Source organism: Simochromis diagramma, unplaced genomic scaffold (genome assembly GCF_900408965.1).
Source record: "Simochromis diagramma unplaced genomic scaffold, fSimDia1.1 OVJJ01000603.1, whole genome shotgun sequence".
NCBI lineage: Eukaryota > Metazoa > Chordata > Actinopteri > Cichliformes > Cichlidae > Simochromis > Simochromis diagramma.
The window spans coordinates 10,088,053-10,114,811 of record NW_024387414.1 but is presented as its reverse complement, the minus strand read 5'-3'; the positions used below and the strand labels follow the sequence as shown (position 1 = coordinate 10,114,811).

Sequence of the window (26,759 nt, the reverse complement as noted above, 5' to 3'; positions counted from 1 at the left end):
AAAGCAGTCTTGTTATTTAGTATTAAAACCTGTTAAATATAACCTATTATACTTTTCATAGCATCTGTGAAACGGTAATGGGAGACCTTTCTGAAAAATATCAGAATTATCTGTTATATGCAAATCTTTACAAAAAAAAATCAAATCCTGGAAAAAACATTTCAGGATTTGCAGATGAGCAGAAGACATTCATCTCTTGCAGTTATTTCACAGCCAAAGTTTTAGTATGTGCAATAAACCACCATAGATGCACCGACATGCATCTACATAGGCTATATATCGACATATGAAACTCTTATATATTATAAACCAATAAATTTAGAATGGTTGCAAATTTAGAAACGATCAAACCTCATTAAGGTCGCATAACATTTACATGACATTACACAGAAACAAATACAAAGCTAAGAATTAAGAATCATTCAAACAAAATTACAAAATGAATACAGAATGACTTATCCATTAAGAAATGCAGCTTCAATATAAACCTTTCAATGCATAACAAAAACAATCTTTATAATGGTTAACGCCTACAGACTGTGCTGACAAAACACTGGAATTTAATTCCTTATTCAGTGAAAATGAAAAAGTGTACAATTTCAGTTAATTCATAAATGACGCACTAACTTTGATCCAGAGTACATAAACACACCTTTGCTTTCCAAGTATCCCCGTCACCTTTGAACACAGATAGATAGGGTTATTACTTCCTGCCTTCCAGGCTTCAACGTGCATCCTGGATTGTGATTCAGTTCTTCTCTATCCTGCATAGCAACATTAATTGAACAGATTTCGTTCATTGGCGCTCTGGAAAACAGGCTCTTTACATTTCTTGTGCGGAGAAACCAAACGTCCAGCAGTAAGTAGAAACGCTTTGTGTTAATGTGACTGTATATACGGAAAATTAACTTAACCTTGCTACTCCACGTAAAAGCTCTGCTCAAATTGCGACTGGAGTTAGTGGCCTACTCTTAAGCTTTGTGGGTTTTTGTGGAACCCCCGCCCAAAAAACGGTGTTGAAAACCACCGAGGCTCTCTGCTCTAGTCCCCGGGTAGTTGGGGCTACCTGTTTAGCTGCAGAGAGGGTTTATTGTCCTTGGAAGCAGTGTCAAAAATATGTGGTACAACTGGTGTGTGGGCTACGCATGCTTATACTATTGTTGATCCATCGGTCAGACACGGAGAAGAGCAGAGTTATAGCATACAAAGAGCCGAAGCAGAACGTTGAAAACAATGAAAAGTGTCGATTGCAGCCACCGTCTGCACTTTTAATACTGCAGTTTTTAATCTTTATTGTTTGTTTCGTGCTTCTTCCGTTCCCGGTGAACACCGTCGTAGCTCCGTTCTCTACATTCAGTGGCTCTGCTTCTCTATTTTGTCAACCAATCAACATTCGGTAGACTCTTACGTCATCCGCTTTCAGCAGCTCGCTGTCAGTATCTTTTTATTAATTAAATAAAAAATAAAATAAAATAAAAAACCTCCCAATTATGCAGTTACACGCCTTCTTTTTTTAAAACGTGCAACCTACCTCAAGCTAATAAATTATCTGCACCAATGACAAAACTTGTACCAACTTCAAATATGTTATTATAAATATTATTACAAATTCAAAAATGTCAGTGATGAAACAGAAAGTTGCTTAATAAATCATGAAAGTGCAAGAGCATATATGGATGGCTTGTGATTGCATCACTCTCAAACTTTTCATTGACAAAGTAAAAAAATGTAGTTTGAAATTTTCATAGTCCGTTTCCACTGTGAACATCTTTTTCATGTCAGTAAATTCATTTTTTTTTCTTCATTTCAGATGAGGGTGATCTATTGCTGCACTGCTTTGCTGCTGCTCATTTCTATTCCCAGAGCCTGTGAAGGAGGTAACATCTTAGTGTTTCCTTCAGAAGGCAGCCACTGGGTAAATATGGATATTCTACTAAAGGCTTTGCACTCTAGAGGACACAGCATAACAATTCTGTGTTCCAGTAAAAGCTGGTACATCAATGATATTTCCTCTAGTTATAATATTTTAACAGTTCCGGTGGAAAACCCTGTGACTCAGGAGATTATGTCAAAAATGGTGGCTAAGCTCATAGAATCTGAACAAGGTGCTCTTTCCTTGTCAGGTTTTATCCACATGGGTGTAGGGCTGTTCAGCAAATTTGTTGACATTCACAGAACTATAGGTGAACTAGTAACAGCAATAGTAGATGACAAACAGTTGATGAGAAACTTAAATGAAAGCAAGTTTGACGTGATACTCGCTGACCCCTGCTGGGGTGGTGGAGTCATTCTGGCCAAATATCTCAACCTTCCTTTGGTTTATAATGTTCGCTGGGTAATAACTGCAGATGCTCATTTTTCCATAGCTCCATCACCATTATCTTACATTCCTGTGACTGGAACTGGGTATACTGACAAGATGACCTTTTCTCAGCGAGTTACAAACATGGTTTTACACATCATAACACAAACACAAAACAACCTGGTGGCTAAACTAGTATACCAGAAAATAACTGACAAATATCTTGGGCCTGGTTATGATTTTAATGAGTTAATGACTGATGCAGACATTTGGCTGATGAGAGTGGACTTTGTGTTTGAGTACCCACGGCCCACGATGCCTAATGTTGTTTATATCGGAGGGTTCCAGTGCAAACCTGCTAAACCTCTGCCTCAGCACTTGGAGGACTTTGTGCAGAGTTCTGGAGACCGTGGCTTCATCCTCATGTCTTTGGGGACTTTTGTGACTGAACTTCCTGCTGACATGGCAAATGAGATCGCTGCAGCTTTTGCTAAACTGCCACAGAAAGTGATCTGGAAGTATAAAGGTGACAGACCAGCCACTCTGGGCAATAACACTTTACTGGTGGACTGGATGCCACAGAATGACCTTTTAGGACATCCAAAATTAAAACTATTTGTGGCACATGGAGGAACAAATGGAGTCCAAGAAGCTATTTATCATGGAGTCCCAGTTGTGGGTATACCTGTGTTTTTTGATCAGTATGACAACCTGCTACGTCTGAAAGACAGAGGAGGAGCTAAGATACTTACATTAACTACAGTGGACAAAGACAACAACTTCCTGAAGGCCATAGAGGAAGTCCTGAATGATCCCTCGTACAGGACGAACATGCAGAGACTTTCCAGGCTACACAGAGATAAGCCAGTAAAGCCACTGGATAACGCCCTCTTCTGGATAGAGTTTGTCATGAGGCACAAAGGAGCAGCTCACCTGAAAGCACAGTCCTACAGAATGCCCTGGTACTCCTACCACCCTGTAGATGTAGTTTTGTTCCTGGCTGGAGCTATGCTGCTTGTGCTTTTAACCACTTTCTACCTTATTAGGTGTATATACACTGGGATGTGTAAACGTAAAGTGAAACGTGAGTGATGGAGGATTTCAGTAATGCAGCACTTTGACAAAAAACCCATTGTATTTCTATTGTATTTTATTGAGATTTTATTCAGAATTATATTTTCTTAAAATATTTCTGAATGCATATTGTGATTTCATAATAATGAGCACAAATAAAACACTTAAAATGACTTTCCAACCACAAGATTGACTTTTTTGGTAATAAATACTTACTAAAAGGAAGCCAGTGCCTTCAGCTTTGCATGTGCCTGCATGGGAGTGGGATCACTGACTGCTGATGCAGATGGTGCATAAAAGTCAACAACACTCTGCTGACTAAGTAACTGCAGGCTTCCAAACCTCCTCTGACATTAGTATGAGCACAAAACTGTAAGCTGGAATGGGCTTCATGGCTGAGAAGCTCATGTAAATATAATATGTAAGCAGCCTGGTATTTTTTTTAATATAATATATAACACAAAAGGTGGAGCTGAGAAGGAGGTGGAGTGTAAAGTGAATTCCACATATGCCAGCAACTCTAGGCTGAGTAAAGCAGTTTCAATAGTGTAAAGTGTGTACTCTGCATGAGATCTCGCAATGAGATATTTCCTGGGTCATCAGCTACCATGTAATGGACTTGATATCAGCTATTTTCATTTTACCTAGTGACAGGTGTGATTCTAGGTTCAAGCTTTTAGGGGGCTCAGCTCACAATCATAATGTCATACATGCCTTGTAATTGATATTAAGGGAATATGCTGATTGAAGATTGAAAATTCACATTTAAAATTGGATACACATTACAATGTTACCTTCCAAAGCAACCTAATTAGTTGGATGGCCTATTGTAGTTTCTAAGAATAATTCTGAGTGAATAATCAGAGATTCCAATCTATTCCATCAGTTTTAGTGTGGAGCCTTTAGTTATCGAACCCAAAAAAAAGGCTCAGTTGTGAAAGAAGTTAAATCAAAATTTGTGGCAAAGCAGACAAGAATAAAAACATGCACAACACTATTTCAGTCTCTTGATCACACAGTTCACCAACTCATCAAGCACTTCAAGTAGCATTATTCAGCACAAACACTGGAAAATCACCCTGCCATTCCATAGACATATACACAGAGCAAACTGGTAATAGAGTTGTTTTCATATTAAAATTTTTGAATTCAGAAAACACCCTCTCTTTATTATGCAGATGCATCACAGAGCATCATGTACACCAATGTCGAGAGTGGAGAAAAGATTCTGTCACATCAATATAGTGGCAGCCATCGTGTTCAAGCCATGTTTAGAGTGGTATGAATCCTGTAAAATGCTACAATTCTTATCAATATTTTTTAAGTTTGCTACTGGAAAAGCATGCAAAGCACCAATGAAATACATGAAAAATTACTTTGTTAAAAATGCAGGGCTTTTTTTCAGCTAGCTTCATTATTTGTTCACTTGTTCTTTTGGTTCTTGTACAAGCTCTCGGGCCTCTCTCTCTCTGTCTCCATCTTCCTCAGTCGACTTGAATTGTAATTGCTGGAAAATAACAAAAATATAATCATATAATAATTATTATACGAGCAGGTCTGGGGTTTTAAAACTGTTCAGCACTCTGCTAAATTATGCAAAATCATCATAAGTGAATGTGGGTAAAACAGAAGCTACAGCTTTATAATTTTTTGGTGAATTTGACTACATGTCACATATTAATGATAAAGGAACTGACCTCCCAGCCCATTCTTCATTCAGTGCTGCTAGTTTCAGTCATTGTGCAATGTACTGTTTATAAAAATGAGGAAACCTGCAGTCAGCTGAGACTGAAGAAGTCACTTGGATGAGTGACGAAACCTTTCTCCCACTGAAAACGCTACGTCCAGATGAACAGAATGAGCTTTTTGGGGTTGACTACATATCCACTCTTTGCTTCTTTTTGTTCTATCTCTTTGCATTCTTGATCCTGCTTTCTCCCTTTCTCTCCTTCTCTTTCAATCTTTGTGGCATCACCCAAAAGTTAAATATGGCAGTAAATAAAAGGCATAAACTGATCCATATCAGTCTTTAGCAATATTCAAACTGAATACAGCCTGCTGCTGGACATAGACAGGAACCATCATTTTGACTTACTGTCACCTGGATTTGGAGCTGTACTATTAAAAAAAAAAAACACTGAAACCTAATTCAACCAGAATAGGAATAGAAAATTTTAACAAACTAAAATAACAGCGCACATCAGCTAATAATTAACTAATAATCCCTAGTGATTTAAGTTACAACAACTAACACTTTTGATGTTATCTAGAGATAAATAAAAATAGGCATATACTTTATAAGTTACAGCAATGTCCCTGCATTATTAGAATAGTTTGAACTTTTGCTATAGTTCAGTAAAAGCCTGTTTCAAAACTGCATCACTGATTTGTCTCATGAGATTACCTCTTAATCTTCTGTCTGCCAGCACAACGAAAGTCTAATTAGTCTACTGATGACAGACCACGCTGCTGAAACAGCAACATCATGACATCACAACACAGGACAGAAAACCTGTTTTCATGCTGCCCTGTACTGTTGTTAACTTGAATGAGTTTTGGATTGTGTTTAAAAAAATGCCTAAATGACAATGCATTTAGCCATAAAGACTAGTAGACAAAGTACTCACATAAGCAGATGTAATTGTCAACATGCACTTCGATCTAGGTATAAAAGTCAATAAGTAACTTCATTATCACGAACAAATTACCTGTTGCTTCCGGAAACTCACAGATACTGGGCTTTAGTGCATCTTGCATCGGATGCATCGAGGTTTAGCTCCTCCGCTAAGGACAACATAATTACATACAGCTCGGTTTGTCGCTACACAAAGCAGCCCTCTTAACACTGACCTTTCCAAGAGAAAGAACGATATGATCACAGTAAGTAAACCTGGGTTAATGTGTTACTGGCTTTATGTTGGCTGAGGAATGTTGCTGGAATTTACAAGTTAACTTTGCAGAAAATGGTGCTCAGAACGTGGATAGTCTGGGAATCACATTTAAACTTAATATCTAACAGTCTGCATTAATCAAAGTAATAATAATTACCTTGGGACACGAACTGTTAGTGTGTTTTAGGGACTAGTCCTTTTAATAAGTGTTTTTAATGCGCTACTATTTGCATAATTTTAAAGCTCAGATACTCCTTTTGGCAAGGACATCCCCTTTCGAAATCGGAAAATTTACAATGGGGAAAAATGAAGAAGTAATTTTATCTATTTAATGATGTCATGAAATTGCAGCCAAGTTAGAGGAAAAAAAAACCCTATTTGAAACTATAACAGTGCATTTTCACTGCGTCAAAAAAAGGGGAAAAAAAGAATCAAGGAAAGGAAAAGAAATCATGTCAATAACTTTGAGTTTGTTTTTTTCCTCAGATGAGGGCGATCTGTTACTGCACTGCTTTCCACCTGCTCATCCGTATTCCCACAGCCTGTGAAGGAGGTAACATCTTAGTTTTTCCCTCTGAAGGCAGCCACTGGGTAAACATGGACATTCTACTAAAAGCTTTAGACTCTAGAGGACACAACATCACTGTTTTACGTCCAAGTAACAGCTGGTATTTAAAAGATGACTCATCTTATAATACCATTACAGTTCCAGTGGAGAACATCTTGATTCAGAAATTCATGACAAGAATTGTGTCCGAGGGCATACTTTTCGAACGAGGGGCCATCCCCTTGACGGATATTCTTCAAAGGAGTGTAGGGATGTTCAGCACAATTCTTGATGTTTACAAAGCTCTAGCTGATTTTGTATCTGCAATACTAGATGACAGCGACTTGATAAGAAAACTGAAAGACAGCAAGTTTGACCTGTTGCTTGCTGACCCCTGTTCAGGTGTTGGAGTCATTCTGGCCAAATATTTGAACCTTCCATTGGTTTATAATGTTCGCTGGGTAATATTTACGGAGGCTCATTTTTCCATAGCTTCATCACCATTATCTTACATTCCTGTGACTGGAACTGGGTATACTGACAAGATGACCTTTTCTCAGAGAGTTAAAAACGTGGTTTTACACATCATAACACAAAAAATAAACAACCTGGCGGCTAAACTAGTATACCAGAAATTAACTGACAAATATCTTGGGCCTGGTTATGATTTTAATGAGTTAATGATTGATGCAGACATTTGGCTGATGAGAGTGGACTTTGTGTTTGAGTACCCACGGCCCACAATGCCTAATGTTGTTTATATTGGAGGGTTCCAGTGCAAACCTGCTAAACCTCTGCCTCAGCACTTGGGGGACTTTGTGCAGAGTTCTGGAGACCATGGCTTCATCCTCATGTCTTTGGGGACTTTTATAACTGAACTTCCTTCTGACATAGCAAATGAGATCGCTGCAGCTTTTGCTAAACTGCCACAGAAAGTGATCTGGAAGTATAAAGGTAATAGACCAGCCAATCTGGGTAATAACACTTTACTGGTGGACTGGATGCCACAGAATGACCTTTTAGGACATCCAAAAATAAAACTGTTTGTGGCACATGGAGGAACAAATGGAGTCCAAGAAGCTATTTATCATGGAGTCCCAGTTGTAGGAATATCCTTTTATTTTGATCAGTATGACAACCTGCTACGTCTGAAAGACAGAGGAGGAGCTAAGATACTTACATTAACTACAGTGGACAAAGACAACAACTTCCTGAAGGCCATAGAGGAAGTCCTGAGTGATCCCTCGTACAGGACGAACATGCAGAGACTTTCCAGGCTACACAGAGATAAGCCAGTAAAGCCACTGGATAACGCCCTCTTCTGGATAGAGTTTGTCATGAGGCACAAAGGAGCAGCTCACCTGAAAGCACAGTCCTACAGAATGCCCTGGTACTCCTACCACTCTGTAGATGTAGTTTTGTTCCTGGCTGGAGCTATGCTGCTTGTGCTTTTAACCACTTTCTACCTTATTAGGTGTATATACACTGGGATGTGTAAACGTAAAGTGAAACGTGAGTGATGGAGGATTTCAGTAATGCAGCACTTTGACAAAAAAACCCCTTGTATTTCTATTGTATTTTATTGAGATTTTATTCAGAATTATATTTTCTTAAAATATTTCTGAATGCATATTGTGATTTCATAATAATGAGCACAAATAAAACACTTAAAATGACTTTCCAACCACAAGATTGACTTTTTTGGTAACTGAATGGAAGCCAGTGCCCTCAGCTTTGCATAGAATAGAATAGAATAGAATTCAACTTTATTGTCATTGCACATGCACAGGTACAGGGCAACGAAATGCAGTTTGCATCCATCCAGAAGTGCTTTAGTGATATAGATATATTACAATATATATTAGCAATAATATAGATATGTGAGTATATTACAGAAATGGGTCTATTATGGTATGTTATAATGTACACGGTATGAAGTATGTTGTGAATATTCTATAACTATAAGTATGTACAGGCTGTAGTGAGTACAAGCTATGTACAGGATATGAACAGGATATAAATATGAAAAACTATACAGAATATGAAATAAATAACTTTACAGAATCTGAGATATACAGCTATACAGAAATGGGAACTATGCAAGTTGTAAACAGTTGTAGGATTAAAGATTATCGAATGTACAGAATGATTATTTACACAGAGCTATACAGTAGTGCAGTTAAGATAAGTGAGGGTGTAGATAGTTTCTACAGAGGTGCTAGTGCTAGTGGTTGTGAGTGGTGGTTCAGTCCATGTTATTATTGTGCATGTGCCTGCAGTCAACAACACTCTGCTGACTAAGTAACTGCAGGCTTCCAAACCTCCTCTGACATTAGTAGGAGCACAAAACTGTAAGCTGGAATGGGTTTCATGGCTGAGAAGCTCATGTAAATATAATATGTAGGCAGCCTGGTATTTTTTCCATATAATATATAACACAAAAGGTGGAGCTGGGAAGAAGGTGGGGTGTAAAGTGAATTCCACATATGCCAGCAACTCTAGGCTGAGTAAAGCAGTTTAAATAGTGCGAAGTGTGTACTCTGCATGAGATTTCGCAATGAGATAAACAGAAGGATATTTCCTGGGTCATCAGCTACCATGTAATGGACTTGATATCAGCTATTTTCATTTTACCCAGTGACAGGTGTGATTCTAGGTTCAAGCTTTTAGGGGGCTCAGCTCACAATCATAATGTCATACATGCCTTGTAATTGATATTAAGGGAATATGCTGATTGAAAATTGAAAATTCACATTTAAAATTGGATACACATTACAATGTTACCTTCCAAAGCAACCTAATTAGTTGGATGGCCTATTGTAGTTTCTAAGAATAATTCTGAGTGAATAATCAGAGATTCCAATCTATTCCATCAGTTTTAGTGTGGAGCCTTTAGTTATCAAACCCAAGGCAAAGGCTCAGTTGTGAAAGAAGTTAAATCAAAATTTGTGGCAAAGCAGACAAGAATAAAAACATGCACAACACTATTTCAGTCTCTTAATCACACAGTTCACCAACTCATCAAGCACTTCAAGTAGCATTATTCAGCACAAACACTGGAAAATCACCCTGCCATTCCATAGACATATACACAGAGCAAACTGGTAATAGAGTTGTTTTCATATTAAAATTTTTGAATTCAGAAAACACCCTCTCTTTATTATGCAGATGCATCACAGAGCATCATGTACACCAATGTCGAGAGTGGAGAACAGATTCTGTCACATCAATATAGTGGCAGCCATCGTGTTCAACCCATGTTTAGAGTGGTAGTGTGGTGGATTGTTGTATGATATGTATACCTATATAACTATATACACTATATATCTATCTGCACTCAACATACAGTGGCTTGCAAAAGTATTCGGCCCCCTTGAACTTTTCCACATTTTATCACATTACAGCCACAAACATGAATTTTATTGGAATTCATCGTGAAAGACCAATACAAATTGGTGTACACGTGAGAAGTGGAACGAAAATCATACATAATTCCAAACATTTTTTACAAATAAATACCTGTAAAGTGGGGTGTGCGTAATTATTCAGCCCCCTGAGTCAATACTTGGTAGAACCACCTTTTGCTGCAATTACAGCTGCCAGTCTCCCGTACAGACTACACACACCTCGGTTTTACTGGTGTCAAGCCAGCCTCCAATTCCAGCATTGCAGTCAAGCTAGCCTCCACTTTGTTTTACATTCCCTGTGTATTCTGAGTATTATGGCAAAAGATGTGAAAACCTGATTTCAAAATAAAAGCTCAACTAAAGCCATCTCCTTTTGGATTTCAAAGTAAAAGCCCTCTGAATGTTTATTTTTGAACTACTCTTTTAATTAATTCAGAATGAAAAACTCACGTTTCCACAGACTAGTTGCAGTCTATATTGACAGTATACAACCCCATAATGATATCATGTCAATATTAATCATTCTTGTTTTGCCTTTCAAAATAATGGCCCTTTCAAATTGACCATATATCAGTGTGCATTTTCCATGAATTCAGAAAGCTCTAAAATGGAAAATTGCTGTTTCCACAGAATAATTACTGTCTATATTGACAGTATTCCATCCCACAGTGATACCATGTTGATCTCAAGTCATTCTGATTTTGCCTTTCAAAATAATATCCCTTTCAAATTGTCCATACGGGAAATAATCTTTCAATGAATTCTGATTTCTCTAAAAAGATAAATTTGTATTGTATTAAATTATGTCGTTAAAATGAAATTTATTAAAAATGTATGCTGTTCTCTACAGAACTTGTCTATACCAGTCAAAGGGGATTCAGATAACGGACAAAAGCCACCAGAGCAGGTTCCATAAATAAAATTCTATGTGTTTGCTATTAAATATGTTGATATACCACATTTTAGTCAGTCTATTACTGTTGAAATTATCCCTAAAGTGAATATTGTTACGGGTAATGTCATTTTCAACAGGAAGAACTATCAGCTGCCACTTCTCTGACACCGGACATCTCCATCTCCTGAGCAGGTCAGTCTGTCTGTACTATCATAATTTCTCTTTAACATTTACATGTAATTACACTAAAGTTACACCCCTCAACTCATGTAATAGCAACCAGAAAAACTATCAGCTGCCGCTTTCCTGACACCGGACATCTCCTTGCAGGAGGACGGACAGCTGTCTCCTGAGCAGGTCAGTCATTAAAAATGCTTTCAAATAAGTTATGATTGGTGCTAGTATCATTGTTTAAATGACCACGTTATATTACATAAAAATATTTGTAAAAACACAATATACAATTAAATAAAGAATTTTATCAAATGTTGTAACATAGAATGCAATTTCTATTTAATGACACTTCTCGACATGAATTTTTGCTATATATTCCAAAATTAAAAACACTGGCTGTTAATATACTTAAAATACACGAGTATTTCAAGTATATTTACAGATATTACAGTAGTTATGTAACATGGAACAAAACTTTTTCTCACTAAATGAATTTTTTCTCTTTTGTAGCCTAACAGCAACTCATCTGATGATGGATTCATAAGAATCAGGGTTCCACTTGAACCAACTTTTTTTTTTTCTTGAAAAGGAAAGAATGGGCTAATCTAAAAAATAAGAGATCCCAAAGAAGATACAAGGGACTACAGTGGACAAATCTGATTTCAGACAGACTACGGACAGTGTTTCCATATTGTTCCTTTGCTTTCAAAGGGCACAGAGTCCAGGCTTTGGACTCAGTAAGAAAGGGCCCTTTCTTCTGGTGTCTGGGTTACTGCAGTTTCGAGGATTGTCCAGTCACTGTCAATGTCACTGTAGATAAAGAAGACGATCTAAAGGCGAAAGTCAATTTTCAAGATCTCGAGTGTGTGCACAACCACTATGAACTGAAAAGAAGACCAGTAAGAGCTCATAAGAGAGATAAAATTGACCATGAATTGGAAAAACAATTACCCAGAGCCATGTATCTGGAAAAAATGAGCAAAATGGATGATGATGTTGTGCAATCGGGGTGTAGAGATGAAGTTCCAACTCCTCAAGTGTTGAGAAACATAGCATTGGAAATCCGAAAGAAAAGTCGTCTTCATCATAATGAGATTATGAGTCTCCAGTTAATGGTGGCAAACAAGAAGAACAACCCAGAGGATGTATTGCAGAAAGTGATGTTACATCCAAAAGGTGCTTTTTTATGGTCTTCCAAGAGCATTGAAATTTTCCAGAGCCGCTGTCGGGAGGACTTAGTTTATTTGGATGCTACAGGAAGTATCATGAAAAAAAGAAAGTGTTTGCCTCCTTTCTGTATTTACGAACTTGTAGTAAGGAATCCATGGAAAACATGCTCTCCCCTACCAGTGGCTACATATTTAACATGTGACCATACCACTGCCTCGGTCACATATTTTCTGGAAGCATTTCTGACTGATGTTGCAAGGGCCTTTGGGCGCAAAGCCATGCATTCAGCTGTAATGCTTACGTGTGATGGATCTATGGTCCTAATGCAAGCTATCTGTTTAGCTTTAGCAAAAAAAAATCTGTCGGACACAATAAATCATAATTATAACATCACTTCGGGGAAAGGAAACAAGGAAGACTTCGAGGTTCCAATTCTTCACAGATGCCTTAGTTATGTTATGAAGAATGCCAAGGAGATCTGTAAAAAGTAGTAAGTGTAGTCGTTTTAATACAGTATTCACTTGTTTGTTTGTTTTTTATTGTGACATGTGACATGGCATTTCATTTTTCAATTTGGGAAAACTGTTTATTACTGTTTTGGAAACACTTAAAGATAATTTCTTCTTAAACTGCAGTGCACCAAAGAACTACCATCTTGCAATGCACACTGTTGAGAGTCTTCACTACTGCAACTTCCTTAAAAGACCTCAGTGACATGGTTCAAAGTGCTGCAGTTGTTTTTGGGAGTCCTTGTAGTGGTGAGAATGTCGAAAAACATTTTCACAACCTGCAGTTATTGATGCGGAAAGCCAATGTTGATGTTGATAGTAATGCCAGAAACTCAAACGCTGATGAGGACCTAAAGGTAAACTGAAGTCAATTTTTATTAAAGCTAAAGGCTACACTTTTGCCTCTTATACTTATTTTTAAATACTTTGGAATAGCATAATAATCACAAGTCACAAGTAATTTGAAATGTTTTATACAGGTTTGATTCAGCTGGCGCCAGCGGGATAGCCGCATGAGTGAAGATGGTGAATGTTTGGGTTTAGTGCGAACAACTGCATCCAATTTTTGCAGTTGGTATAATGTCCATCACTGGTCACCAATTATCTCAGTTCCCATTGTTCTTCTCCAAGATGTTATCCATATTGCAGAGCCATGAGCTTCTCCGAGATCTTATCCATACTGCGTTCAAAACACAGTCTGAGTACTCACAGCCCTGCCAATCGTCTATCAAGTCGGCCAGCCTTATGGGATTTTGAACAGCTGTAGCAGCTTCTTGTTCTTCAATAAGACAGGTTCAAGCCAGCTCCAATCAGCCCGAACTCTGTTATCGTGGTTCCTAATACATAGGTAGATGTCGTTCAATGTCCTCCATCGAGTGTCGTCAGACACACGATGCAACCGACCATCGAGTATCCGGCAGCAAACGTCTCTACAGGACAATTGGATCAAATCCATATTACTTTAGGCTTTAGGGGACAAGACTGAGAAACTCTTTGAGGGTTAGAGTTAGACGAGACTAGACAAACACATAGAAGCAGCAGGGAAGCCAAGGGAGGGAGAGGGGGAAAGATGCGTCCGCCTCCTCCGAGAGCCAAAATAGATGAAATTTATGTCTGCAATTTAAAATGTAATCAGAGGAAGCACTGCAGCGATTTGGCTCAGTTCCTATTTACTTTGTACCATTCCTTCACTAGTGTGAGTACCTGATATGTCTATACACCTTTCTCATCACATCACTGCACTGTGGGTCATATGCAGCAACGATTGTAAATAATGCGGACATTCTCATTTGAAGGATAATCCTATTCAATAAAAGTCACTGCTGTCTAATGTATCCTGCCATCTTTACTACATATGTAACAAAAGTAAACATAAGATGTGAAATTTTAAACATGACTTGAACTTGGACTGTTCACGGTGAATTGTGGAATTGCTGTTGATGCCAAATTTTAGGAAAAATGGTTTTAGGCAAGAATATCTTTAGGCATGAAGTTTTTCTTCAGCTGACTTGTTAAAACACAAACAACTACAGGGTGCTAAAATACACTCAGTGTTTAACAACCATTTTAATTCATCTAATCCTAGTTTGTTCACTATATAAACTAAATTTCTTTATAATCAAAGCACTTACAGAGTAGGTGGCATAGATTGTGGTGATGACATTAAACCAATTCCACCACATTAAGGGTTCAACTGTTTTACAACTGCTGCATCACTTTGCTGTATCAGAATACCAGTACAAACAAGAAGCTACTGATTCTTCACCTTATTACTGATTCTGGTAATAAACTCAATTTATGGATAGTGAATGTGGCTCCAAATCTACCACAAGACTGACCACAAATATGTGGTGTCACTCTCAGGCTGCGTGGATCAATAAAGACAAGGCTTCAAACAGCCTCAATCAATGACTGTGTGATCAGCAAATTCATCATCTCTCAGAGCTTCTTCTGCACTGTCACCAGCATCCTGCTCGGGTGAAAAACAAGCAGGAGAATCTTCTGGATTCTACATTCATCACTGATGATTTATTGGTAACCTGGGAATGTGCTCAGTCATAAATGATGTAGTAAAAAGTTGGTGTTTAGTATATGAGAAAAACCTGGAGCTCATTCATTATCAGTGTCAGTAGAAAAGATACTTACACCTAAATACTAGGGGTGCAACGATACACAAAATTCACGGTTCGGTTCAATACTTTGGTGTCACGGTTCGATATTTTTTTGATACAAAAAAATGTTCATGCTTTTTTAATGCCATTTATTAAAATTATAAATAGATATTTTAACTCAAAAGTACAGTTTTTAAATTTAATGTTGCTGAAACAACAAAGTAATACAAAAATAAATCTATCTGATCGAGGAATCACTCATCTTTGGAAAAGAGAGTTTATTACAGAGAAATGGCTCTTTCCAAAATAAAAGCTATACTATACGCTTCTTCTGGGCTATATTCTCAGCAGCATATTAAACATATCAGGTCCCCATAAGGAGAATCATGTGCTAACGGCTGTCTAAATGACTCGGGTAAAGTTTGTAGCATGCATGCTTGTTGTTTTTGTCTGCTTCCACTTGTCTTTGCACTAGGATGATGTACAATCATATTCGTTGTGTTCCCACTAGTGCTGTCAGCGTTAATCTGAAATGAGGTTAACGCCGCAACACGGCAAATCTCCATTAACGAGCTACCGGCGGATCGCCCCATGCGTGGGGCTGGACGGTGTCAACACGTTAACGAGCTAACTGCGCTAACGCACTAGTTCCCACCCATGTAATTGAGCATTGCGTGGCACATCCGACATACTGTTTTACTTTTGTCCATGACGCGCTTACCTTCAGGGTCATACTTCACATGAAGACCAAAATAGTTCCAAAGGCCAGATCTGAATGAGGGTGGGGGAGGTTCAATTTGCCATGTTGCAACGAGTTTAGCTTCTGTCTTGCTAGCTTGCGCTGTGCTCAGTGGATCTGCGCTCAACAGTGCAGCCTAGGCGGAGTAGTTGAACGCAGATCCACTGAGCTCTCAACACAGACAGCATTGTCAGAAGAAAAGTTGATAAAATAAATTTAAAATTTTGTATTGTTCGATACATATGCGTACCGAACCGAAAGCACTGTATCGAACGGTTCAATATCGATATGAGTATCGTTGCACCCCTACTAAATACTGTGTAAAAAATATTTCATGTTACTCAAATCAATGCTAGTTTCTGCTTGTTCAATGCAATGGGAAGTATCTCAAAACACTAGTGATGGGTCGTTCGCGAACGAAATGGCTCTTAGAGCCGGGTCTTTGAAGTGAACGACGCGAGCCTCACCCTCGCCCTTTTTTCCACTAAACTCCGCACGCGCGGCCTGTACTTTGCGCTGGGCAGAGGGGGGAGGGGCGTTAGTTACACTCGCAGTAGCACAGGAACAGAGCCAGAGAGAAAAAGAGCGAGGGACAACGACGTCACATTAGAAAGGTATAGTAATCATCCTCTATTTTCAGTTGCAGATGATAAAGGATTCAGATATCATGCAGGCCCATATGACAGAGAATGTGCATCTTCTTTTTGTTTTAATATTTTAATTTATACTTAATTGTGTTGTGGTTTGCAGTGTTTTGTGTTGTTTCACGTTAAATTTGTTTAAAAGGAAAAAGCTGAAAATTTAAATAGTCAAAAGTTTAAAATGTAAATAGTTGTTTTTTGTATTATATGATTTATTTATTACATTTTATGTGGAGTGAATAAATAAAAGTATATTTATAGTGGCCCTTAGAGACAAAGCATGTACAAACTCCAAAACACGTACAAACTCTAAGCATGTACAAACTCCAAAACGCGTAAAAACTCAGACGCACTTACAAACCCCGAAGCATGTACAAACTCCAAAACACGTAAAAACTCAGACGCACTTACAAACTCCAAAGCACGTAAAAACTCAGAAGCACGTACAAACTCAGAATCACGTACAAAAGACAACAGAAGTGCTCCAGGATGCTATGGCGCAGTGTTGAGCTTTTGTTACCTAGTGGCTACACAAGCCAGGAAGTATCAACAACCGGATTTGGTGTGTGGTAGTAACAGGTAAATGAACTTTTTTTTTTTAATTATTTGAATAAATATGAGTGCTTGTCTATAAATACACAAACAATACACACATGCTTTCAATTGTGTAATTTAAGTGATCTGGGTAGCTCTGTTTTGGAAGTTCAGTTAACGCTAGAAATGTGTTTTGGAGTTTGTACATGCTTTTTGGAGTTTGTATATGCTTTAGAGTTTGTATGTGTCATGATCCTGGGCCATGTTGGCCCAGCAGTCTTCGTATTCATGTCTTTTTGTATTTTGTTCCTTATTTGATTTCCCCTTGTGACTTTTATCCCCTGTGTGCCCCTCTATGTATCTGTGAGCCCTCGTCTCCCCTCGTGTTTCATTCCATGTTTCCCCAGCCCACTTATGCCCGTGCTCTCTCTCTCCTCCTGTCTGCACCTCTGTGTACTTCCTGTTTTACTTTGACAGTCTCTCGTCAGTATGCGTCATGTTGTGTTCACTCCTGCCCTGTCCCGTTACGATTATCTGTGTCAGCTGTGTTCCCCATGTCTCCCTCAGTTCAGTGTCGCGTCGTCAATGTCTCCTCCCCGAACCTGTGTGTCTTTCTGTGTTCCCTCGGTCTTCTGTTAGTATTCCCAGTTTAGTTCTGCAATAAAGCAGTGATTTTGAGTTCAGTTCCTGTCTCCGTGAGTTTTGCGTTTGGGTCCTCATCTGCCTCCACACAGCCAGTTCATGACAGTATGTGCTTTGTCTCTAGGGGCCATATATAAACATATATAAATAAAACCACTTTTTTTACATCAGTAATTCCTTTTCTGCATAATTTTATATTATTGTTAATGATAAATTAATTAAAGCAACAAAACAACCTGAAGAGCCGGTTCGGAGCTGAAAGAGACGGCTCTTTTTAGTGAGCCGAGCCGAAAGAGCCGGATCTCTAAAAAGAGCTGGAAATCCCATCACTACTGCTTACTCCTAATGTGAGGAGTGATAAAAAACCTAATAAGACATTTCCAATTAAATTCCCGCCACTGTAGGGAATTTGTAGACGTTTGAACTGAACCACATAACTGGTACCATGTTTCATCTGTAATTGATAGTTTTAGTTCCTGTTCCCATTTTGTCTTTACATATAAAGAGGTAAATCTTTGATTCTTCATCAAATTAGAGTATAATTTGGATGCTAGTTTAGTAGTTTTCTGCTGGTAGGCGTCGCACATTGTTTCAAATAGAGGGTTAATCATCTCAGCTTCAGCTATCTCCTTATTGTAATAATCTCGAAGTTGTAGATATCGAAAAAAAATCCTGGTTTTCCAATTCAAACATGTCCTTAAGCTCTTGAAAGCTCCTAACTTTGTCCTTTTTGGTAATTAAACAGAGAGCAGTTAGGCCCCTGTTGGTCCACTCTTTGAAAGCCTTGTCATATTGTCCTGGTTTAAAACTCTTGTCCAAGGCTATCCATCTCAGCTTCCTCTGGCCATTTTGCAGTTTTAAATGTTTGACAGTAGAGTACTACATTTGTAATGAAAACTGGGATATGGGATCGAGTTTTGACTTAACCCTTGTGCTCCCCTTTGGGGCAGCCCCAGACCCCCAGGGTCCAAAAGTACCCCACCCTAGGTAGAGACAGGTAAATGAAAATGAAAAAAAAAAACAGAACGATCATTTGGGGTCGAAGAGTGCCCCAGAGCGATTCTAATGGGTTTGTCAGGGGATCGGGAAAGAAAACGTAGGACTTGGGGGCCACGCACAGAAGCTGCTGCGGCAGTGTGGGGGTCATTGATACCCCAGTACATAAAAATGAAGCATAATCACAATAATGCTAATAATGCTAATAATAATAATAAGAAGAAGATGATGAAGAACAAGAAAAAGAAGAATACAACACACAGACGCTTCTGAGTTTTATTTTATTTTATTTGAAATTACACATATGATACAACTGAGGCAATCTGGAAGGCCATACCTTTTAGGGACATGCGCAATAGGGAGGGTGCATTTTTAAAATGCCCCCCTCCCCCCCTGGGGCTGTATTTTTGATTACAATATCAACAAACTGTCCGCGTTTCAGGTGCTCGGTGCTGTACAGCGCCTTCGGTGGTTGTGAATACATGATAAGGAGACGTTGAATGGAAGGAATGAAACGCGGCGTGAGGAGTCTTTTCGTGATGCTGTAATAATGTTCAGCGTAAAAGTCATCCTCCAAGTGTCACAGCGGGATGGAACGGACACACGCACAGGCTCTGAGTTGGGAAACACAAGAATCTTTATTACAGCACACCAGGTGATCTATTTACAGAGGTGAGGGGGAAGCCAGGCTCCGGGGGTCCACACACAAAGGGAAAAGACGCTGAAAGTCCGTCCACTCCTCACGCTCCACTCCTCGCACACTCAATCACTCAGGAAACACAGGGGTTGGTCCAGGGAATGCGGGTCGGCAACGGTCCAGCGACGAGAAACACAGAGCTGCCGTCTTATAAAGGAGCTGGAACACTCTCGTAACGAGCCACAGGTGCGTGATGGCGACCGGGTGTGTGGACCAAGGGCAGAAGCCCACAGGTGAGCTCCGCCCTGGCAGAGGGAGGAGGGAAAGAGAGGAAGGGAGAGAGCAGGAACAAAATGAAAAACATATGTAGCCATACTGAGCCGACCGGGTAGGCACAGGGACCCTGACACCAAGACTTGCAGACACTCGTGTTGTCTCTGGCTGGGGTGATTGGTCTTGCACCCGTTGCATGCTTCGGTGCGGTACTCGTTGATCACTAGGTCGAGTAGGTGATACACCTACGCAGTTTTCACGGTATCGACGAGTAAAGAAGACGCCCAACCGTCAAGCTCGGCGTCTTTAACTGAGAATATCCAAGGGCTCCACCTGAGCCCCATGAGAACATAAGATGTAAAGTACCCTCCTGTGCCAAATAATCCCAGGGAAGCGAGGCAGAAGAATTCACACCGCTCCTTCAATTCGATCCTCTCCTCTTCTTCCCTTTTTCTTTGTTCTTCCTCCTTTCTCCTCTTCAGCCTTTCTCCTTCGAGCTTCTTCTGGGCCGCCTTATACATCTCGTTGGTGTAGTGGTTTCCTCCATTGAAATCCACCATCCATTCATCTATTTCATCCAAAAGACATCCCCAGAGTGTCGATCACAGCGATATTTCTACCGTCTTCGCCCTCTGCCTCTTTTCTGAGACAGCCGTCGGTGACAGACTCAGGCGAAACGTCTTCTTTGAAAGCGTTCGCATCCCCCAGGATGGTGTTTCCGGATGGACTCTTTCCCGATCCTGTTTTACTGACCAGAAGGAGTCTCAGTTCTTCACAGGTTGCAGAGCCTGCGGGGTTGGGGAAATGATAGTAACATTTGAATTATTCTAGAAAAAAAAAAACATAAAACACTACGTTACACTAGGCTATTCTTTTGTTATCTTTGTATTGATGTTGACAGCAAGCAGTTTGTCCACATAAAGCGAGTACCACAAGCAGCACACAACCCTGGGATTGCACTTTACCTTTGTATCGATGTTGACAGCGAGCAGTTTGCCCACATAACGCCAGTAGCACAAGCAGCACACATCCCTGGATCCGGCCTTTGGTCGCCAACATTTTCAGTAAGCTAAGAAAAGAAGAAAGAAAAAAGAGGTGAAATTAAGGCACATTCAAGGAAAGTATTTCAGATCAGATTAGCAAGTTAAACCACACTGAAAATACACGTTGAATAAACCATGGCCCCAAGCTGGTCGGTTGTCCCATGTGTTTCCCCCGTAGCTGCTCCAGACGCGCACGCACAATGAGCCCTGGTTTCGCGACGCAGGCATAGCAACAACCTCCTTCTACTCCTCACTGCCTCCTGTATGTGTGTGTGTGTGGGAGGTACTGGGCTCCTCACAGACGGTGGTGTTCGCGAAACCCACTAGGGGTGGGTTTTGATAATCGATTTATCGATTAAAATCGATTCTGGCTTGGATAACGTGATATCGATTCATTAAAATCCTGAATCGATTTTTTTTAATATTAATTTATTTTGCCCGAAACGCCAGAATCTCAGGTTAAACCTCACAAAATTTCAAGAACCACCAAACAGCTAAAACAGTAAATGAGAGCAGGTACACAGATTCTGCACAAAGATGTACAATTTGTATGTCAATTTTGTACTTTTTTTTTTACATTAGTAATTCCTTTTGTGCATAATTTTATATTATTGTTAATAATAAATTAATTAAAGCAACAAAACAACCTGAAGAGCCGGTTCGGAGCCGAAAGAGCCGGGTCTTTTTAGTGAGCCGAGCCGATCCTTATTCAGTGAAAATGAAAGTGTACAATTTCAGTTAATTCATAAATGACACACTAACTTTGATCCAGAGTACATAAACACACCTTTGCTTTCCAAGTATCCCCGTCACCTTTGAACACAGATAGATAGGGTTATTACTTCCTGCCTTCCAGGCTTCAACGTGCATCCTGGATTGTGATTCAGTTCTTCTCTATCCTGCATAGCAACATTAATTGAACAGATTTCGTTCATTGGCGCTCTGGAAAACAGGCTCTTTACATATCTTGTGCGGAGAAACCAAACGTCCAGCAGTAAGTAGAAACGCTTTGTGTTAATGTGACTGTATATACGGGAAATTAACTTAACCTTGCTACTCCACGTAAAAGCTCTGCTCAAATTGCGACTTGAGTTAGTGGCCTACTCTTAAGCTTTGTGAGATTTTGTGGAGAACACCGAGGCTCTCTGCTCTAGTCCCCGGGTCGTTGGGGCTTCCTGTTTAGCTGCAGAGAAGGTCTACCGTTGTTTACAGCGCTGTCGGCCGCTGTTTTTTCCCCTTTTATTTACTTCCGTGTGTGTGAGTGTGTGGTTATAAGTAGTTTTAAACCTTGTGATCCACAAAACAGCATAACAGTAAAAGAAGAACTGACTGCCTTACAGTGCAGGAGCAGCGGATTCGCTCCTGCGCGATTCATTTGCAGTTTGGACGCATAGGTGTTAACGTCTCCTGCCCTGATAGCAGCTGGGGAAGGACTATCCTCCGCCTGTGAGCGCCTTGGCACGGGTGAGGTGCCCACGGCAGTACAGCTGCTTATTGAGAGTAAGAGCGATACGCGTTTTCACGTCAAAAAGTCGTCATAAATAAGTCTCCAATAATACCAGGAAAAGTCGCCAGATTTGTCGCTAGTCGCTTTTTAGAGAAAAGTCGCTAAGGGGGTCTAAAAACTCCCAAAATATAGCGACAAAGTCGCTAAGTTGGTAACACTGCGCAGGCCTGCCGCTGCTAAAATTAAACAGAGGTCCCTGAAAGGCACAGCCAATCACATTGGTCATATTTGTCACGTGACGTAGGACTCCAGTAGCGAGCGTAATTTAACTTTTTCTGCACCGCTGGTTGAATGAGACATTGACAGATCGTTTTTTTCTTTCTACCGGTTTTATTTTTATTTACTCGAAGAGATCAAATTATTGGTGGGGACAATTCAATCATCGCTGGATATTGGTGGGGACATGTCCCTTCCGTCCATGCCAAATCTACGCCCTTGCTTTGAATACACAGGGAAAAGAAAACAAACTGGAGGCTGGCTTGACTGCAAGTCTCGAATTGGAGGCTGGCTTGACACAAGTTCGGTTTTGCGCTATACAAATCAGCCCTCTTAACACTGTGACCTTTCCAGGTGAAAGAAACGATAGTGATCACAGTGAGTAGAAAACCTGGGTGAATGTGGCTGGCTTTATGTCGGTTGAGGAATGTTGCTGAAATGTACAAATTAACTTTGCGGAAAATGGTGCTCAGAACGCGGATAGTCTGGGAATCACATTAAACTTAATAATTAAACAGACCGCATTAATTAAAATAATGATAATTACGAAACACCGTAAATGTTAGTCTGTTTTAACGACTGGTCATCCTCAATAAATATTTTTAATGCGATGCATTTTTTGTAAAGCACACTGACTTTTGAAGTTTACAATGGTGAAAAATGAGGAAGTAATATTGTCTCTTTAACGATGGAATGAAATTGCAACTGAATTAGAGAAGAAAAAAACCCGAAGACGCTATTTGAAATCAAAACAGTGCATTTCCACTGCTAAAAAAATGTTAACATATTAACAATATATTAATTTCGTGACAGAAGTCATGCCGGTAACTTTTTTGTTTGTTTGTGTTTTTTCAGATGAGGGTGTTCTGCTGCTGTACTGCTTTCCTGCTGCTCATCCTTATTCCCACAGCCTGTGAAGGAGGCAACATTTTAGTCTTTCCCTCTGAAGGCAGCCACTGGGTAAACATGAACATTCTACTAAAAGCTTTACACTCCAGAGGACACAACATCACTGTTTTACGTCCCAGCAACAGCTGGTACATAAAAGATGACTCATCCTATAATACCATTACAGTTCTAGTGGAGAATCTCTTGGATCAGAAGTTCATCACAAGACTTGTGTCTGACTCCATACAATTTGAACGAGGGGCCCTCCCCTTGACGAGTTTTCTTCAAATGAGTGGAGGGATGATCAGCTTAATTCTTGATGTTCATAAAGCTGTAGCTAACTTTGTATCTGCAATACTAGATGACAATGACTTGATAAGAAAACTAAAAGATAGCAAGTTTGACCTGTTGCTTGCTGACCCCTGCTGGGGTGGTGGAGTCATTGTGGCCAAATATTTGAACCTTCCTTTGGTTTATAATGTTCGCTGGGTATTAGGTACAGAGGCTCATTTTTCCATAGCCCCGTCACCATTATCTTACATTCCTGTGACTGGAACTGGCAATACTGTCGAGATGACCTTTTTTCAGAGAGTTAAAAACCTGGTTTTACACATCATAACTCAAACACAGAACAGCCTGGCATTTAAACTAGTATACCAGAAAACAGCTGACAAATATCTTGGGCCTGGTTATGATTTTAATGAGTTAATGACTGATGCAGACATTTGGCTGATGAGAGTGGACTTTGTGTTTGAGTACCCACGGCCCACAATGCCTAATGTTGTTTATATCGGAGGGTTCCAGTGCAAACCTGCTAAACCTCTGCCTCAGCACTTGGGGGACTTTGTGCAGAGTTCTGGAGACCATGGCTTCATCCTCATGTCTCTGGGGACTTTTGTGACTGAACTTCCTTCTGACATGGCAAATGAGATCGCTGCAGCTTTTGCTAAACTACCACAGAAAGTGATCTGGAAGTATAAAGGTGACAGACCAGCCAATCTGGGTAATAACACTTTACTGGTGGACTGGATGCCACAGAATGACCTTTTGGGACATCCAAAATTAAAACTGTTTGTGGCACATGGAGGAACAAATGGAGTCCAAGAAGCTATTTATCATGGAGTCCCAGTTGTGGGCATATCCTTTTTTTTTGATCAATATGACAACCTGCTACGTCTGAAAGAGAGGGGGGGCGCTAAGATACTTACATTAACTACAGTGGACAAAGACAACAACTTCCTGAAGGCCATAGAGGAAGTCCTGAGTGATCCCTCCTACAGGGCGAACATGCAGAGACTTTCCAGGCTACACAGAGATAAGCCAGTAAAGCCACTGGATAACGCCCTCTTCTGGATAGAGTTTGTCATGAGGCACAAAGGAGCAGCTCACCTGAAAGCAGAGTCCTACAGAATGCCCTGGTATTCCTACCACTCTGTAGATGTAGTTTTGTTCCTGGCTGGAACTATGCTGCTTGTGCTTTTAGCAGTTTTTTTCTTTATTAAATGTTTATACGCTGCAGTGTGTAAATATAAAGTGAAACGTGAGTGATAACGTGAGGTATTTTAGTGGGATCGTGGGCTGATCTTGACTTCCTGGTTTGCCTGAACTAATGCCATGTTCAGCTTTTTTGTAATTGATCATTAGCCATAATTATGATATAAAATGCAGCCGCATCTTTCTTTTTTGCATCTTCTGCAATTTATTCTAACCTCAGCTCAACAGTATTGCAATAACAAGTTGTATTTGTCAGTTTCGGAAAGGCTCATTTTCTCTCATCACTCAATGAGTAAAGACAAGAAGGATTAATCCATACTGTAAGGCACCATTTTGTCTTAAGCTGAATAAAGCCAGAACAAAAACTGATATTAGTGCAATTTAAATTCCATTTCAGATGCATTCATGAGTTAAACCAAAAATATCCCCCAAACAAAGTTCCACATATCATAGGGATCACTGTAAATAAACTGCTCACCTCTGGGAATTTAAAATATCTCCTGAGTTTGGTTACCTACTGTTTTCTTTGATGCTTGAGCAAAACTACTTTAAACCCTCTTAAAGGATAACATGGAGAGATTTACAAGGCTACAAGATAAGAATACAAGAAAGCCACTGGATAGCTCAGTCTTCTGGATATAGTTTTACCTGAAAGCAGAGTCCTAACATACCCTGGTGTTCTTACCACTTTGTAGATATAGTTTTGTTTCTAGTTGGAATCATGCTGCTTGTGCTTTTAACTGTTGTTTATCTTGTAACGTGATGAAACACTGCATTATGTACAAATAAAAAGAAATATGAGTAATCAGAAAGTAAGGATTTTCTTAACTTTTGCAATTTTATATCATCATTTCATTTTCTTATGATATTTCAGCAAATTTAATAATAAATAAAACACTTAAAATTATTCATGGCTAAACCACAAAATTGAGCTTTTTTTTTTTTAATGCAAACTCACCAGTGCACTCACCTGCCATCGTCTGTTACTGCTGTTTGGCTTACTGAATCTAATCCATTGTACAGATAGAAATGTGTTTCGTTATAGGAAGGACCCAAAGATTTATTTTTTGTGTAATAAATACATTTAAGTCAGATTCACTGTAGTCAAAAGAACATTTCACACTGCAGTAATTAATGTGAAGTGTTGTGGTTCTGTTGTGCTCTGACCTACCTGCCCCTCCATGTAGAAACATGGAAAGCCTGAGGCAGGGAGATGGAACAGGTATCAACAACAGATGTGACACTGATCAAGTTAGAAGGCATGAAAAGAAACCGCTGGGAAGGTGGTGGGCTGTAAAGTGGTCAGCACATGTGCCAGAAACTGTAGGCAAGCTAAATCAGCTTGAATAGAACAACCTATGTGTAATTATCAGTAAGATCATTAGAAAGATACTTGGTATGGTAATGGGGAGGAATTGATGTCAGCTGTTATCATCTAGCCTAATGGGATTGTGGGTTAAGCCTGTCTTCGTGGGCTGAAATAGTGGTATGATAAATTTGTTGTTCTAAAATAATTTCTGCTCAGAGAGACGAAATGTGTGCGGAGCTGGTGGCACCAAAACACTACTTGGTTTTCTGAGAGGCTCCATTTGATTACCATCATAAAACATAATAGTGGCATAAAATGCAGTTGTGTCTTTCCAATTTGCTACTTCTCCAACACATTCTAACTATAGCTGTACAGCATCGCAGTCACCAGTTGCATTTGAATGAAGAAAAGAAGGATTAGTCCATAAAATGCCACCAGCACACCGACAAGTTCTTTTTGTGTTCACTGAAATAAAGCCACATTAATTTTTATCAGAACTGAAATGGCATCTCATGTGTTGCTTGTTCTGTATTCCATTATTCATTGCTAATAAATAAGGAGATGAATTTATTGTCTTCTTATAAGGAGTTGTGGGTAATATCTTTTAAAAATGGGGTAACTGTGATCTGGAGTTAGAGAACAAAACACACGCATACAGTCACATCTAAATTTCATTGTAATGATTCAGTCAATGTATAACCTCATTATCGTATCACTGCTCTTTGCACACAGATTGATACCGTTATGCACTTTGCCTTAC

The 26,759-nt window shown here is 39.5% G+C and overlaps 2 protein-coding genes across 14 annotated transcripts; both read left to right on the top strand.

Annotated features, from left to right (window-relative positions):
- The first annotated feature begins 284 nt into the window (after positions 1-284).
- On the top strand, positions 285-25,490 carry LOC120721237 (UDP-glucuronosyltransferase 2C1-like). 13 transcript variants are annotated; one of them, XR_005693139.1, is made up of 7 exons: positions 1,866-1,915; positions 6,754-6,820; positions 11,072-11,128; positions 11,254-11,308; positions 11,393-11,473; positions 11,801-12,950; positions 13,096-14,303. XR_005693139.1 is itself a non-coding variant. In XM_040011434.1 (3 exons), the coding sequence occupies exons 2-3, from the start codon at positions 1,811-1,813 to the stop codon at positions 24,742-24,744; spliced, it is 1,686 nt and encodes a 561-aa protein (XP_039867368.1). In that variant the 5' UTR covers positions 557-859; the 3' UTR covers positions 24,745-25,490. The 13 variants fall into 13 exon arrangements, 6 of the variants coding, with proteins under 6 accessions (XP_039867368.1, XP_039867371.1, XP_039867369.1 ...); XR_005693138.1 differs by having other exon boundaries at positions 11,801-13,325; positions 13,449-14,303; XR_005693136.1 differs by lacking the exon at positions 1,866-1,915 and adding an exon at positions 285-859 and having other exon boundaries at positions 11,801-14,303.
- On the top strand, positions 2,405-3,549 carry LOC120721243 (UDP-glucuronosyltransferase 2A1-like). The gene has a single exon (XM_040011444.1). It carries the CDS (start codon positions 2,420-2,422, stop codon positions 3,392-3,394), a length of 975 nt encoding a protein of 324 aa, XP_039867378.1. The 5' UTR covers positions 2,405-2,419; the 3' UTR covers positions 3,395-3,549.
- Positions 25,491-26,759: the final 1,269 nt, after the last annotated feature.

Excerpts from the sequence above, each read along its gene's own strand:
- LOC120721243 (XM_040011444.1), top strand. The coding sequence starts at position 2,420 with ATGACCTTTTCTCAGCGAGTTACAAACATGGTTTTACACATCATAACA.
- LOC120721237 (XM_040011434.1), top strand. The coding sequence starts at position 1,811 with ATGAGGGTGATCTATTGCTGCACTGCTTTGCTGCTGCTCATTTCTATT. Across the intron at positions 1,916-23,163 it reads CTTCAGAAGGCAGCCACTGG|ATGAGGGTGTTCTGCTGCTG; the intron begins GTAAATATGGAT and ends GTGTTTTTTCAG.